This window comes from Ornithodoros turicata, chromosome 3 (genome assembly GCF_037126465.1).
Source record: "Ornithodoros turicata isolate Travis chromosome 3, ASM3712646v1, whole genome shotgun sequence".
In the NCBI taxonomy this organism is placed as follows: Eukaryota; Metazoa; Arthropoda; class Arachnida; order Ixodida; family Argasidae; genus Ornithodoros; species Ornithodoros turicata.
In genome coordinates, this window is record NC_088203.1 from 88,157,259 (window position 1) to 88,171,923 (window position 14,665).

Genomic DNA, 14,665 nt, shown 5'->3' on the forward strand with positions numbered 1-14,665 from the left:
TGAGATATCTTGAACACCATTCCGCCCGGCGTTCGTTGGTGGTGGTTAGAAGAAATAACGGTGGAGGGTGTTTTGGGTCATCTCAGTTAAAGAGGTGGCCATCGTTATGAAGGGTATGTTTCCTGATTTCCTGAAAGGCGCTGCCAGGGTGGCTCTATTCCCGCATCGCAGGCTGGAGCGGTGTTCAAGTTAACTTTGACGCATAGTGCACAGGACCTCATCACGTCCCTTGTTTTGGTGATGAGCGCAACCGGCAAGCTTCGGAAGGACAGTTTTTTTTTTTTCGGCTATTACAATTGTAGCAGTGAATGTATTTTGGTATAGAATGGGGTAAATCCTGCATTCTTTCAGTTTATGTAAAAAAAATAAAATAAAGCAAAAAGAAACAGGAGGGTGATCAGGTAAATTTCGGAGTTCCATTAGAAAAAAAAAATCAATTTCTCGCTAGTTAAACTGTATAAAGGTGTACCCCCAGCGATAGATATCGTTTTCCTTATGATGTTCAGACAAGTGGACTACTAAATGTTTTTTTTTTCCTTCTTTTTAAATCACTTTGGTGAACACCCTGTATTTGGACGGCGTTGTCATACCCGAAGACCGCGATGTGACGTCACTTTCGCTGAGCGCCATCTACCCACATGTTGCTTGACTTCTCAAATATTATTTACCGAGTTAAATTCGATTATTATTTTATGCTTCGCAGGTGGTCTTTTCTGGATTATGTCAGTAGTGCACTCCACTATTTTTCTTTCTTTTTCAAGACAGGGGAGTAACTCAGTCTGCAACAATGTCGACGTCGTCGGCTAAGGTTAACGCCAGCGCGCCAGCTAGTTTCACAGTGCGCCCAACGTTCTTTTTTCCGGTATAATATATTCGCGAATGTGTTCCCCGAAGAAGCGCCGTTCACGCACTTGTTCATTAAACCGGACGGTTGGCTTCCCCACGCGGTAGTAGTGTACTACAGGCAAAGCACGATTTACAGGAGCCTCAAAGGAAAACTAATTTTAGTTCAAGGACTGAAGCGTATATACAGAATAGTGAACAATAAACTTCGAATATGGTATAATGCAGGAGATGAACGCAAAACGTCCCCTCTACGAACGGCTATGCATTCTGTTTGATCTAGGTTAATGATGTGGAATGCTGCACAAAGACTCAGCGGCTCAGGACGGATTGCGCTTTCGGGGGGAGGGGGGGGAGGATTTAATTGGCTGCAGCCTCGGATTTTGTGTGTGGGGGGGGGGGGGGGGTAACTAGCGATGAAATCGACATTGGACAATGAGCTGTTTGTGTCAGACAGATAGGAGGAGAAATACTGAGATAACTGCGCCCATCGTAGAAAGCTGACGCGCACTTTTTCGTTCTGCATTGGTTCGTCACTAATTATGTTTGCTGCCAATGAAATATTTCTTAGTTTCTCAAGACTACATCCCGTATCGCACTCTCAATACAGAACTTTACTGTGTAATAATCTCTTGGCCAATCGACGCTCATAATGATAACCTTCTCTCGCCTGATTCTTGAGAACGAGAGACACACTGTTTTTTGTTTTTTTTCTAACACGTTGGATGTACCGAAATTGCTACAAAGATTAGAAAAATCTTACAAAGATTAGAAAAATCTTACAAAGATTAGAAAAATCTTACAAAGATTAGAAAAATCTTACCAGGGGCAGTACCGCAACCAATACTGACCCGCGACCGTTCGGCCATGTTCCAAGACACTGTCTGCCAAAGCAGATTGCGTGAGCAATGGTTCGCCTTTTGCCCCCCCCCTCCCCCCTCCTCCTCCCCTCCTCCGCGTACGCTACAAAGATTGCGTACACCCGTCGTGCTAAACAACTGAGCGATATTATTCTCGACGCTGGTGCGGCCGTGCAGCCGTGAACTTGTTATGCGGTAATGTTCTGTTTCGAGAGTGTGTGACTTTAAGGTTAATAGTCTCTTCTACAACTTGCATGTCCCGATCTACTTTTACACAACAATATAAAATATTGAGTCCCAACTCACAATGTTTTCCTTTCGAAAAGTACGTAATCTTCTGATTGACCATAAGAAAATGAAGCGAAACCTCAATTCGGGACCCTCCTATCCTTCGAACAGGGAGTGCTCTTCGGCTGGGCCCTGCAGAAGAACAGTCTGTGTTCAAGAACGTTAAAAATTAGTCTGGTTGGTGTAACACTGCTTTTACTTAGCTTAGGGGGTTAGCAGTTTCAACTTAAAGCTGCTAACCCCCCCTCCCCTCTTCTGTGCAGGGACAAAACAAGCAGAAACGACACAACACGCTGGCACACAACTGTCCTAGTTACCAGTTGAGTGCCTGTGTGTTGTATCGTCTTTTTCGGCCCCGTCGGCCCACTCGTCGTTTTAGCGATTTTAAGTCAGTCTTTCTACATTAGGCGGATCCTGCTTTGATAGTCTTTTTTTTTCTTTCTGTGTTCATTCATGGTAACTCCATCACTTATACGGAGTCGTAAAATCGGTAGGGAAGTGCGAGAAAGCAAGCACTGGAGAGTGTGAGGTACTGTCAAGGCACAGTAATGAAAGTAAGGTCGAAATTGCCCAGGTGAGAGGCTACGTCTTCAGAGATTAGTGTTTCCGAAATTGGTCCTATGCAACACCGAACGAAACATTCGGAATTCTGTAACACCCACGTAGCCAGGTTCGCTTCGAAATTTTCCGCATGGAAATGTGAACGGACGACGGGCGTCGCGTGAAGCCGAATACCGGAACCAGACGTAGACACTGCGAGTAATATATAACGAGAGTTCACGACCAAACACCCTCCAGGACGTCCCGTTGGCATTGCCGGTCCCCCTGCCCCTCCTGCATTCACCAAAGTGAGCGCTGTTGCTCCAGTTGCAGAGTCGTTTGACTCCGTTGGCGCTCCTGGACTGCCCAGTCCGCCTCCAGTGCCTGCAAAGTCAGCCGTCGAGGTTAGGACGTACTTCCCAGAGACGTGGCTGTGGGATCTCAAAGAACTGGAGTAAGTATCTGTTCGTGTACTTATTTTCGCGTAAGGGAAGTCGCACTCCCTTCGCTCATTTGTATATGTCTTTCTTTTCTGTTGTGTTAAGGCAGTTATGTATTTTTGCTGCGTTTTGAGAGTTGTGACAGACATGTCATGAAAATGTAAAGTAAAAATTGCACAAATTACGCTGCGCAGTGAGCACGGCAGCTTCGACTTCAAGGAGAAGATACCACATACAGTCACCGAGTGGGTTGGCAGCGCCGTTTGCATCAACAACCAAGACGGCATCGGCGTGTCGGACCCAGCGCGGATCAAGGCCTTCCAACCATTCTTTGCTTCGTTCTCTCTGCCCTATTCTGTCATCCGCGGAGAGGTCATACCCGTCACTTTGTCAGTCTTCAACTACCTCGACAAATGTCTGCCAGTGAGTGTTGTTTTTGCTTTCGGAGAAGTTGTGGAGATTCTGCGCAAATAAGTAGGTCTGACTTGTCTTTGTGCAATACCTGCTTGCTTCTCTGAAAGTTCATTTGGTCAGTGACTTACAGGCTCGTACTATCAAAAGGCACAGAGCGAACATTTCAGCCTTGCAATTTGAGCACCACTCAGAGTTATATACGATTAATTTACATTGAACCGAAGACAGTTTAGGCAGGCAAATGTGGGAAATTTTCAGTCAGGAACATCTGCACATCAAAGGCAGTGTCACTGTAATGAGGACAGTGTTACACTAGTTGAAAACGAACAAACAAACGAGTGAACAAAATACACACACACAAAAAAAAAAGGAACACCCAAAAACTCGCAGTATTTCCGTTGACTTTCTGTTCCTTCAAATCCGCTTTGATGTAAACACGCATTCTTCACAAGCTCACTTCCATACCCTAACAAAAGGCACCGACAGTAAAGGTTGTTCACCTTAGCCCTAGGAGCCACCTGTTGGAGCGTTCCGTCAACGGAAAAGTGGGCTCGCGGTGCCCTACAGTTATTTAATCAATACTTCTCCGACACTTGAGATACACGGCCTGTGATCAGGACGGCACCCACAAGGAGAAAAGCATGTGTCCTAAATAACAGTCAGGTGACAAAGGCACTTGTTCAGTTCCTCCGTATCTGTGTCATTCTGGGTGAACTGTGATCAATTCCGTGTTTGTTTGTCTTTTTGTTTTTTTCTGTTTCCCTATCTTTCCTGGGAATAGCAAGTCGCCGTCGCGGAGGCTAACCTTTAATAAACATATCCCTTCCCCTAAATATATATATATATATATATATATATATATATCGGTTGCTGCTGACTTGAGGCTTTTTCCTCAATGTGCCTTCTACCTGGATTGTCCACTTTTCGGGGTTCACATATTTTCCCTCAAAAGCTCTTATTCAACTTTGCTGTAACAATCCCTCTCAGAACCTCCCGCATCGTCACGGTGTTGTTCGCCCATAATGCGCATCTGACGTTCCGTGTTACGAAATAATTTCAGGTCGAGCTCACTCTCGCCGAGAGCGAAGATTTCGAGTTCCTGGACGAACGCTCCGCAACTTTGTGTGTCTGCGGCAGCAAGACCGTTCATAAGTTCTTGGTGAAACCCAAGACGATCGGCGAAGTCAACGTCACCGTCTCTGCTGTGGGCTCCGAAAATGTCGAGGTCTGCGGAGAAAATCCCGTGGAGAAGGTAGTCGCCAGGGATGCAGTCACCCGACAACTCTTGGTGGAGGTAGGCAGCTTTATTGGTTTGTTCGCGCGTGCTCCGTTGACGTGGCGACTGCGAGAATAATACAACAGTGCATTGCATTCATTGGTGTATGGTGGGGAGTGACTTTTTCGATTCCGCACGGTTATCCCACCCCGAATTGACCTCCGACCAATTCGAGTTAAACCCGATTTCTCCCCCAAAATTCCATTCACTATGAAATCCTCAAGTGACGTTTCCACTGAGGACGAATAACGTCGCCGCGTGTAACACATGTAAGAATGGGTCACTTACATTCCCAGAAATACACAGTCCGCTTCTGTATTTTGCAACTTATCCCTTTTCCTCAGCGACGACTCTCATTCGTGGGCCCGGTATCCCGAAAACCTTCCTTTTTCCTTCCCTTCTTTCTTTTCGTTTTTGTTTTTCCTCCTTTTTACGGAGACTCACCTTTTCCTCTTCGTCCTTTCCTTTCTATTTATTCTGCGTTTTCTTTTTATTTTTTTAATGGAATAGCATGCCGACCTTGGTCTGGCAGACCTTTCCTTTCAATAAATATATATTCCCCCCCCCCCGAAAACCTTCGTAGCCAACGTGTTCACTAATGGTTCACAACCGGACATGACGACATCTGCCTTCAAGTGTTTCTTTGCTTTTGTTTCTTTTTTAGGCTGAAGGATTCAAAAAGGAAGAAACAAAGAGCGTGTTCGTCTGCTCTCATGGTGAGATGTTTCTTTTCACTGATATTATCCCCAGTTGTTACGAAAATTAAATTCCAGCACTTACAGTAAGTATTGTTCATGCCAGGTCAAGGAGAAGAAAATGAGAAACCTGAGTTTGAGCTTAGTCTTCCTGAAGACGTCGTAGAAGGATCAGCGCGTGCTTATATCGCCGTTACTGGTATGTAATCCACTTGCTTTCCGCTGATTATCTTACGTTCGTGAAGCAATACTATCTAACGTCGTAGTGGATGAGGCAACTAAGCGAACCTACAAGGACAAACACAACACAAGCCTCACAACACCCTGTTTCATAGTTCAATTGAGAGCATACCTGACCGGCCATCACAGGGTATATGTTCCAATCCTACTGCTGGTCCACTTGCTTCAACTGCCATCGAAAAAATACCAGCTTAGGTAAAAGATTATTACGAAAACATCTCTTCACCAGATACGTTGAGATGATCGCGAAAAGAATAAATGCATGCTGATTAAGAGCGGTCACGGGGCACAGTATGTTAAATATGAACCACCAATTGGAAGGCTTCTTGTTTTAAGAAATCTGATTTATTTTTCTCTTGCCTTATGAATTAAATTTTCATTTACATGTGAGTGAGCGAACCATGGATTTCAACCACATACCTTCACCATATGTACCGCATGCCAAAAACCGGGTACGCTCTCAAACGTACCTTGGCCGTTGAATAGAGGTTGTCGAACAAAAGTTGCGGTTGCTCTGATGATGTAAAGGTCAATAGGCGCGGTCCTCATGTGGGGATAAATACACACTATCATTTCTTGTGGAATATTGAATGCAGAATATCGGCTGGCACTTTTATCTGCCTCTGTCATCTTGTATTCCGTTACATCTGTCGCTGCCAACATAACCCTTCTTCTTGCGTTTGTTGTAGAAAGCACGTAACGATGTAAAACTGGTCTTTTCATATTTTCTAGGCGATATCATGGGACCAGCTATCAAGAACCTTGATTCGCTAGTACAAGTACCAACAGGATGCGGGGAACAGAACATGGTCAAGTTTACTCCAAACGTTTATGTTCTTGATTACCTCAAGGCTACAGGAAAGCAGGATGCTGACATCGAGAAAAAAGCTGTTGAGAACCTCAAGACCGGTGGGTATATTAAATTATGTAGAATTAAAAGTGTTGCGCAAGCGCTAAATGAAAAGGTTCACTCCAGAAACGTGGACTCAAAATGTGCCCCTTTAATGGTTGCGTTCACAATAGAAGGTTGTGGGCCTTGATGTCCCTTACATTCTTCAAGTTCAGGATTATTTAGCGATGGCCTTAATCCTCGAGACGCCTAACAATGACGTCATGGCCTTCCGAACATCACATAGTCCGTAACACTCGTGTGCAGTGTGCAATACACACCGTCTCGCATGCATTTGTACTTAATGTCACCGAAGTAATTCACACATACGTTTCAAAAAACGGCGCCGCCTCAGCGTTGGGGGCGCAGCCGAGAGGGGCCTATCACAAATAGCTGAGTCACCAGCCTGCAAATGCCCTTGGTGGTGGTTGCTGCTGCTGCGTCAAGATCTACCGGCACTTCCAGCGCTCTTTCTCCAAATTTACATTGTGAAGCGTGTTATCTATTTTACCATTATTGTGAAGGATTTCATCTGGAATCTTCAATCGTTCGAACAAAAGACGTAACACAATATATAACACAGGTGCAGGGAAGGAACAGCTTTAAAGGAGCATTAATGTGGTATGTAACATGGCCAAAAACTGCTGTAATCTTGTAAAGCAGTATGTGAAAAGCATTCCCACAAAATATTTCTGTCCAAAGTTCTTTCACCACGGGGCAATTAATTTGAAAAATCGCTGCCGCGGTGATAGGCCGGAGCGCTCCAACTGCAGACCACACCCACTCTACTGTGACGTTGGTGGTTGAGGGCCCCTCATTCGTTCGTAGGAAAAACAGTCTGCTACGAACATTGCAAGCTGTTTGTTGACTTCTATTCTTTGTATGATTTATATCGCGTTTTCTAAAAAACAAAGCATATATGCAGCCTGAGAAAATAAGATTACGATCACAAGAGTAATATATCCGTGGCTTCTATGCACTCTCAGAATACACAGTAGCAGAAAGCAACCGATGGCGGCGGTATTGTGGCGCCACCTGTTAGCCACTGAGCCAGCTGCGCGGTGAAAGCGGTCGGACATGCTGCACACTGTCGAGAAGCACGGGATTTTCGCTGCACAAGCGCAGTTATTTTCGGGCTGCACCACTCGTTCTTCTCGTGGTGTCTGCGGTCTCAAAAAATCGTGGTTATGTTGTGGACAGCCTTCAGACCCTCCATTTCGGACATCACGTAGCCGGAGAATGCATGGCGTCTCCCAAGCGGTAGCAGACGCTCCGGCCTGCGCGATGTTGCTCACCTCGATCATGTGATCCCAGGTCCAATGAGGAGCGTCCTCACCACTTACGTCACATAGTGACGCGCGTGGTGGCGCTCATCACGTGCGTATCGTGAAGGCGAAGGAGGGTGTTTCGCGCACGGGAGGTTCGGGGAGCTATTGCAGGCGTCCCAATTTCGTACGGTTGCACTAATTGTGGGAAAACTGTTTTCGGCCGCCTAACATTCCATAGTGACTAAAACAAACAAAGTTGTGGGCCTCTAGACTGCTCCTTTAAGAAGCCAGACACATGTTTACCTACCGATGACCAACACATGGTCACACACAAGTTGTATTTGTTTTCGTCGATTCTGTGTTGCGCAAATTCCCAGCTCGCCGTGGACAGCTCAGACCACAAACAACTACTGGCGACAATGAATTTACTTACACGATAACACGAAACACGCACATGCAAAGGACGCGAGATCCCGTCGCGGTATCGGGAGGCCCGCCGGCGCCAAAAGGAAGCCACTTCCACCACTCCGAGCGCTCCGATTGGCTGGACGAAAAAGCGCTTGTGGAACAGCGCCGCGAAGATGCAGCACGTAGCGGTTCTGGAAAGCAGTCTTGAAACTCCTCGTCCGAGAACCGCCGCCTTGCGTCTCAGAAACTCAGACAGCCTCAGGCTCAAGAAACGCATGTGTGGATGAGCCTTAAGAGGGATCTGCTAACATGTATCGTGGGTAAGAACAGTGCTTTTCGAACCCCTAAAATTATGCAATGACGGTAGGGGAAACACCATATTCAGTACTGTATCCTTGCTCATATTCGTGATTAGAAACACGACGAGAAATGCCCCGAGAAACGGTGCTTTTAGTTTCAAGCACAATGTTTGAAAACGCTGATGGAATAACCGGGAGCATGCTCACCTCCGCGGTGTCTCGAGCTTTGCTCCGTAATGTGTTTCCCTTTGTGTGCTGACGTCATTTAATCTAGTGGCACGCGGCTGTGTCTTGCGTAGGCTATCAACGCCAACAGAAGTACAGGCACCCTGATGGATCCTACAGCGCTTTCGGAACAAACGACCGCCAGGGCAGCCTCTTCCTTACAGCATTCGTCGTCAGGTCCTTTAAGCAGGCGGAACGCTACATCCCCGTTTATGAGAAGATGTTGTTGGAGAGCATCAGCTGGATTCTTAATAAGCAGCTGCCAGCCAACGGTTGCTTCGATAATGTCGGCCGTGTGCTCAGCTCTGGTCTCAAGGTAAGCTATCGGAACGCATTGCAATCTTTATATTATCCTCAACGGTAGAAGTGCAGTGACTGAATCTAATTTACTCAGCTGTATCGAGTCACTACGATTGTGTCCGGCGAGATTTTTGTATTTGCGAGAGACTTTGGAGTAATGGTGTTCAAACCGTGAGAAACACACAAACATGTGATATTAATACTGAAACTGTAATGATCCGGTAGCGTGAGAAATTGGCGGTTCTCACAGTTCGCCACGCTCCAAGCATTGCAGGCATATTTATTTTGGGAACTTGGGCTACCTTTTTAGCATACCGGGTGCTATAGTAACAGTTAATAGTAACGAGTAGCAGTTACTAGCGGTGTAGTAAAGGTTTCCCAGTTATAAACCTTATAGCTGTGTCTCGTGCTCTTGCTATGCCCGCATAACGGTGCACTAATTTCACGCAGCGTTTCCACTGTTTACCCAGTCCCAATCCTTGACCACTTGTGTCTCATTCAGGGCCGAGTGAACGAGAGCAACCCAGGGCCCCTGACCGCATATGTGCTGGCTGCGCTTCTTGAGGGCGGCTTGGCGCAAAATAATGTCACCGAAGCTGCTCTCCAATGCATTGAAGCTCAAAGGAATCCCAGCCCACACAATTTGGCACTGGCTGCTTACGTGACTGCTCTGGCTGGCCAGGACGTTTCCGCAAAGTTGGAGCTGCTGGAATCCATAGCTGATCACGAGGGTAAGCACCGAACATTGCTTTATCATTGCCACAACATCATGTATGCCACAGCACGTGACGCGCTGTCCTTGCCATGGGAGTACAGAGCGCGGTGCAACTCCAGAACAATTCTGGGTAGCACACCTCTCTCTAGGTATGCTGAATAATATTTACGAGGTTCTCTGTATACGAGTGCAAGTCGATTAAGGAAGATTTAAAATTGGAAACCTGAATGCCTGTCTCGAGCATTACTCGGCTCGAAACTTCTCAATGTCTTGCTAAACAGTTGTTCTGCCATCTAAAAAAAAAAAAATGTACGTCATCAAAATGGCGTATATACCTTGTGGAAATCAACACTCATGTCTTTAGCGTTTACGCCACTGTCACGCGTACTGGATATAACAAAAAGAAAAAAAAAACGCTCTCGTGGAAAATTCTAAAACTCCTCGCAGTAGCGGAAGACTGTTCACGGGATGATGCTGCGTACAAACGAGAAAAAAAAAAAAACCTCGAGACACATAACTGCTGGGCTGGGTTGTAGACATTCCGTTGCGCCAAAACTGAAGGGAAGCATCGAAAACCCAGCGTGAATGAGTGTTTTCAATGTCTTATGGATATGCCAAGCATTTCGCATTGATATGTTACTCATGTTACTCATGTTACATACATATGTTGATATGATGCTCAGGAGGACTTACCCACTGGAAGAACGGAGGAGCATCTGCCGATGTGGAGACTGCTGCCTACGCTGTCCTCACGTACGTTAAGTTGGGAGGACAAGAGAACCTAAACAAGGCTCAGCCGATCGTACGCTGGATGGCAACACAGAGAAATAGCCGTGGTGGATTTTCATCCACACAGGTTAGTACATCCCCGAAAAGGTCGCATGTGTTGGTGCAACCCAGGTGCATTCTAACGACAGCTATGGCTTCGGGGTCCGCGTGGTCTGGTGTGGCATAACCAAGCTCGCTCATGTCAAGTACACGCGGTGCCCACGTCACCATGCGAAAGTTACCGCTGACTTGCCCCTCCACTTCTGCTTTCAATTCACACTTTCATTCATTCCTTCGATTCGCTCGCTCTCCGAAGTATGGTGATGTCATTGGCCAGGTGTTCGGTGACGTCACAATGCACGGAATGCGCGTCTACGGAGCACTTTCTTTCAGTCTGGGACAAGCATCTTCCTACATGTGGGTTCATACGTTTCGGTAGCCTGCTGGCAAGAATAATCCGATCCAGCTCGAGCTAATGCAGTCGAAGCACAGAAATAAAAATAGAAATAAAAAAACACAACATTTACTGCAGATTCTTTTGGGCTTTTGTAGACTGCATTGGTCTATACATCGCCACTGAACACGCCTGCTCGTTGTTACTTATGTAATGTCTTCTCTTATGTATTCGCAGGACACTGTTCTGGGGCTTCAAGCCCTCTCTGCGTTTTCGTCTCACCTGAGCAAGGACCCCGTCGACGTGGCCGTTAGGGTGTCCGGAAATGAAGTTAACGAGGCTTATGATCTCAAAGAAGAGAGCAAGCTTGTGCTGCAGCAGAGGAAAGTGGTGGATTTGCCGAACACGCTTACTGGTGAAACTACCGGAACGGGATGTGCATTAATCTCGGTGAGATCCCATTTTTATTTCTAGTGCACCAGGAAATACAAAAAAGATTATTGTAGCTCTTACCTTGAAATCTGTCGTGAATGATCGGCGTAACAGGCAACTGGAAGATCTCTTAAGCGTTTCTGACGTCGTTTAGAAAAATCTTTTCTCCGGGTTTCGAACAGAGAAAGTTTCGCAGGTTCGAGAGAGATGTGGCGCGCAGACGAAGAGTGATGTTTTGTTCACATGTCTGAAGGTTCTGATCCAAAAATATTAGATGCCATCTAATAGTTCTAATATAACATCGTGCGCTTTACGGCGAACGAACCGTCCTCTGTTTGAAGTGCGTTACAACCATCGCTCCGGCATACAAACATCAATCATAAAGCCAAGTCTGCTGCTAGATATTCGAAAAATAAAAATTCTTTTTTACCTCGCAGACAACACTCAAGTACAACGTGCATACCCCACCCAAGAGTCAGGGATTTGAATTGACAGTCACTCCTTTAGTCGATCCTACTTGCAAATCAGCTCTCGTCAAAGTTTGCACAAAGTAAGTGACGCTGTAATGAATCATCTGTCAGAAGCTCATACTTCTACTGCATTACATTTCAGGTTTGATGGCGAACAACCATCCAACATGGCTGTTGTCGAACTGAAGCTGGTCTCCGGTTACACAACTAGCGATGATGATGTCCGAGAGGTAGGTTCACAATTTTGACGGATGGGTTGTTCGGTCGTTTCAGGCAGTTCCAATTGTCGCCTGGAAAAAGCTATGCCGAGACAGTGCACTCGCGTTCCATTCAAGAGAAATACAAATTGCAGACATTTCCCATCACAAAACTGTTGGATATGAGCACAGGTCGCGACAAAAATTTACGGAACGCGCGAGCGGTGTGCGTTTTCAGTGGGACCCCCTGCGGCGAGAGGAGGCTGTCACTACTTCAGATGGGTCGACAAGTGCGACGCTGGTAGCGGACGCAGCGCGGTAGTTTTCATTCAAGCGATATCATGCAATACTGAAACTACCGCGGTGTGTCGCTGTCAGAGCACTCGTGCACTCCTCTGAGCGAGGCGGCTTCCGCTCGCCGCTAGGGTGTCGTGCTGAAGAAAAAGTACAGCACCAGTACAAGTAAAGTAAAGTATGGTCGGGAGTGATCAGTGGTACAAGGCTTGAAAGCTAACAAAACTAAATAGGTTACAAAATGAAGCACCAAACGGGCAGTCACGTCGTTTCACAAGGGTTTCACCGCCGATCATATACGCAACCGTATTTGTGGACAATTATGTTGATGTTCGCAATGACGCGTGGCCTAATGATGTCCAGAATGCATTGTAAACAATGAGCGTTAGCCGAGAAAGGCCAAAAAATATGGGGACTCTGCTTGAATGCACTGTGTTCGTCTATGGACTTACATGTGATAGGGGGTAATATGTAAGGCGTCTGTCGATTCTGCTAGTGAGGATATGCTACTTTTCAGTTGCAAGCCAATTACTTTCGTGTTTACTTTAATAGTAATAAAATGCAAACAAGTCTTTTGCCACTTCAGGCTCGATCGACCATTGATTCGACAACAAAGTGGCAAGCAGAGGACTGCGATGACGCCATAGCTTAATAGTTATTGCAGACAAACCTCAGGGCGCGCACACCATAAGTACGTCGGATCATTGCAGTGATCCCACTTACTTATGGTGAAACGAATGGAGGAGCCGAAATTAAGCAGGGAATTATCCGCAGGCTGACACACCTTGCGCGTAAATCTACTCCAGTTAGCATATTATGAAGCAGGAAACTGTTAAGGAAAATACAGATGCCTAGTAGTCTGACTACCAGTTAGTTATGACCTGCATTCTTGCGCTGCGTTTCATCTTATTTCTTCAAGCATATGCACATTTGTTCAAGCTTCTCGATGTTAGCGTCACGCGGTTCCGATTTTCAACGACAGAGCTCATTTCCACTACACAACGTTTTGAACTTCGCAGGGGCGTTTAGGTTGCTTCGTGTGAAACACCGGTAGAAACTGCACCCAAAGGGGTGCTGTTTCCCGAAGTATTCCCCAATCAATTCATTCTCGTTTGTAATGTAATTTTACTGCTGTATGCGCATGTAAGACGTGCTCAATACGACACGCCTGTGCACGTGAACATCGCAATGCTTCGCAGACGTTTTCGCCTCGCACAGCTGACAGTGCTTGTTTCCTGGTGTCCAAGAAGTCCTTTTCCTGTTGCACACAGTAACAGCTCATCATGATTATTCGTCTTTCTATTCTTCAACAGATTTATCAGAAGGCGGATGTCGCCCTGAAGAGGCATGAGATCGACAAGAACCAAGTGAACTTCTATTTCGAAGAGGTACGTGTCGAATCTTGGCCTACGTTTCGCGTTTTTGCACACATGGTTTTGAACTTCCTTTACGTACTACAGGTTACGTCTGAAGAGAAGTGCTTCGAAGTTCGTGTTCACAGAGAAATTGAAGTGGCTGACGCCAAGCCTGCCACCGTCAAAGTCTACGACTATTACCGACTCGGTGAGTGCCCCCTGCACTCCGTAAAGATACATGCTGACCTCAGAACAATACGTACTACCGCTTTTCATATGATATAGCGCGATTATTTCAAAGTTATCTTCTTGACCTGTACGGACTGTGGGCAGTATCTCAACAGCCTTTGGTGTTTCACACTCAATTGAATCCCAAGGTGAGGGAGGGAGAATGGGGCAGTCCCTTCCAGGTGCAACATTTCAGGCCTTACAGTGGTCTCTCAGTGTTCATTAATCACAAGTATTGTTGTTGTTCTTGGTATCCACAAAGGTATGGATATTATGGTATGACTGCCGTTATTGCCGAGGCTGATATACTTTCGCGCCTTCGTTCCAAGAGCTAGTTGCGACCGCACTAATAATACACCTCCCCTGAGTTTACGGAATGTTCCATGGTGTAGGCTACATAGCGAACCTTACATAAAAGTTACGTGATGGCTTATGCACGACAACCGGCATCTGTGGACCTGTTTGAAGTGTGTCCGCCCACTGATCCCAAGGTTGCGGGTTCGACCCTGATCGAGGACGTCAGTACCTTAGTGGCAGGGTACAAGTTGCTTACGCACAGTCTTTCACAAGGGACGTTAAATTGCTAAGCTTAACATGCTTAACTTTCGGCGCAAGTTAAAGGACCCTCAGGTGGGAAAAATTAATCCACAGACCGACCACTGTGGCGTTGCCCAGCATCATAGTCACTTCTTATATAAGGTCATACATGCTGTCATTGACTTCTCCGAATTACTATCGAGCATCAACTTCCGAGTGCCCTCACGAACTCCGAGGTCTCACCTTGTTTTTTTATCCTCACTGTTTGGCAAAGTGTCATCCAATCAACC

General features: G+C 46.2%; 1 protein-coding gene across 8 annotated transcripts in view; it reads left to right on the forward strand.

Annotated features, from left to right (window-relative positions):
* LOC135388773 (alpha-2-macroglobulin-like) overlaps positions 1–14,665 on the forward strand; it is a 125,473-nt gene that overhangs the window by 110,037 nt on the left and 771 nt on the right. For 7 of the 8 annotated variants that reach the window (XM_064618563.1, XM_064618562.1, XM_064618564.1 and 4 more), the window contains 14 exons: positions 2,859–2,985; positions 3,166–3,394; positions 4,446–4,679; positions 5,326–5,377; positions 5,463–5,555; positions 6,329–6,505; positions 8,760–9,001; positions 9,488–9,716; positions 10,384–10,556; positions 11,100–11,312; positions 11,732–11,844; positions 11,907–11,994; positions 13,569–13,643; positions 13,716–13,818. In XM_064618563.1, coding sequence (XP_064474633.1) covers positions 2,859–2,985; positions 3,166–3,394; positions 4,446–4,679; positions 5,326–5,377; positions 5,463–5,555; positions 6,329–6,505; positions 8,760–9,001; positions 9,488–9,716; positions 10,384–10,556; positions 11,100–11,312; positions 11,732–11,844; positions 11,907–11,994; positions 13,569–13,643; positions 13,716–13,818 — 2,148 coding nt within the window. Of the gene's footprint in view, positions 1–2,789; positions 2,986–3,165; positions 3,395–4,445; positions 4,680–5,325; positions 5,378–5,462; positions 5,556–6,328; positions 6,506–8,759; positions 9,002–9,487; positions 9,717–10,383; positions 10,557–11,099; positions 11,313–11,731; positions 11,845–11,906; positions 11,995–13,568; positions 13,644–13,715; positions 13,819–14,665 lie in introns of all 8 variants that reach the window. The other variant, XM_064618560.1, reaches the window with a different exon arrangement.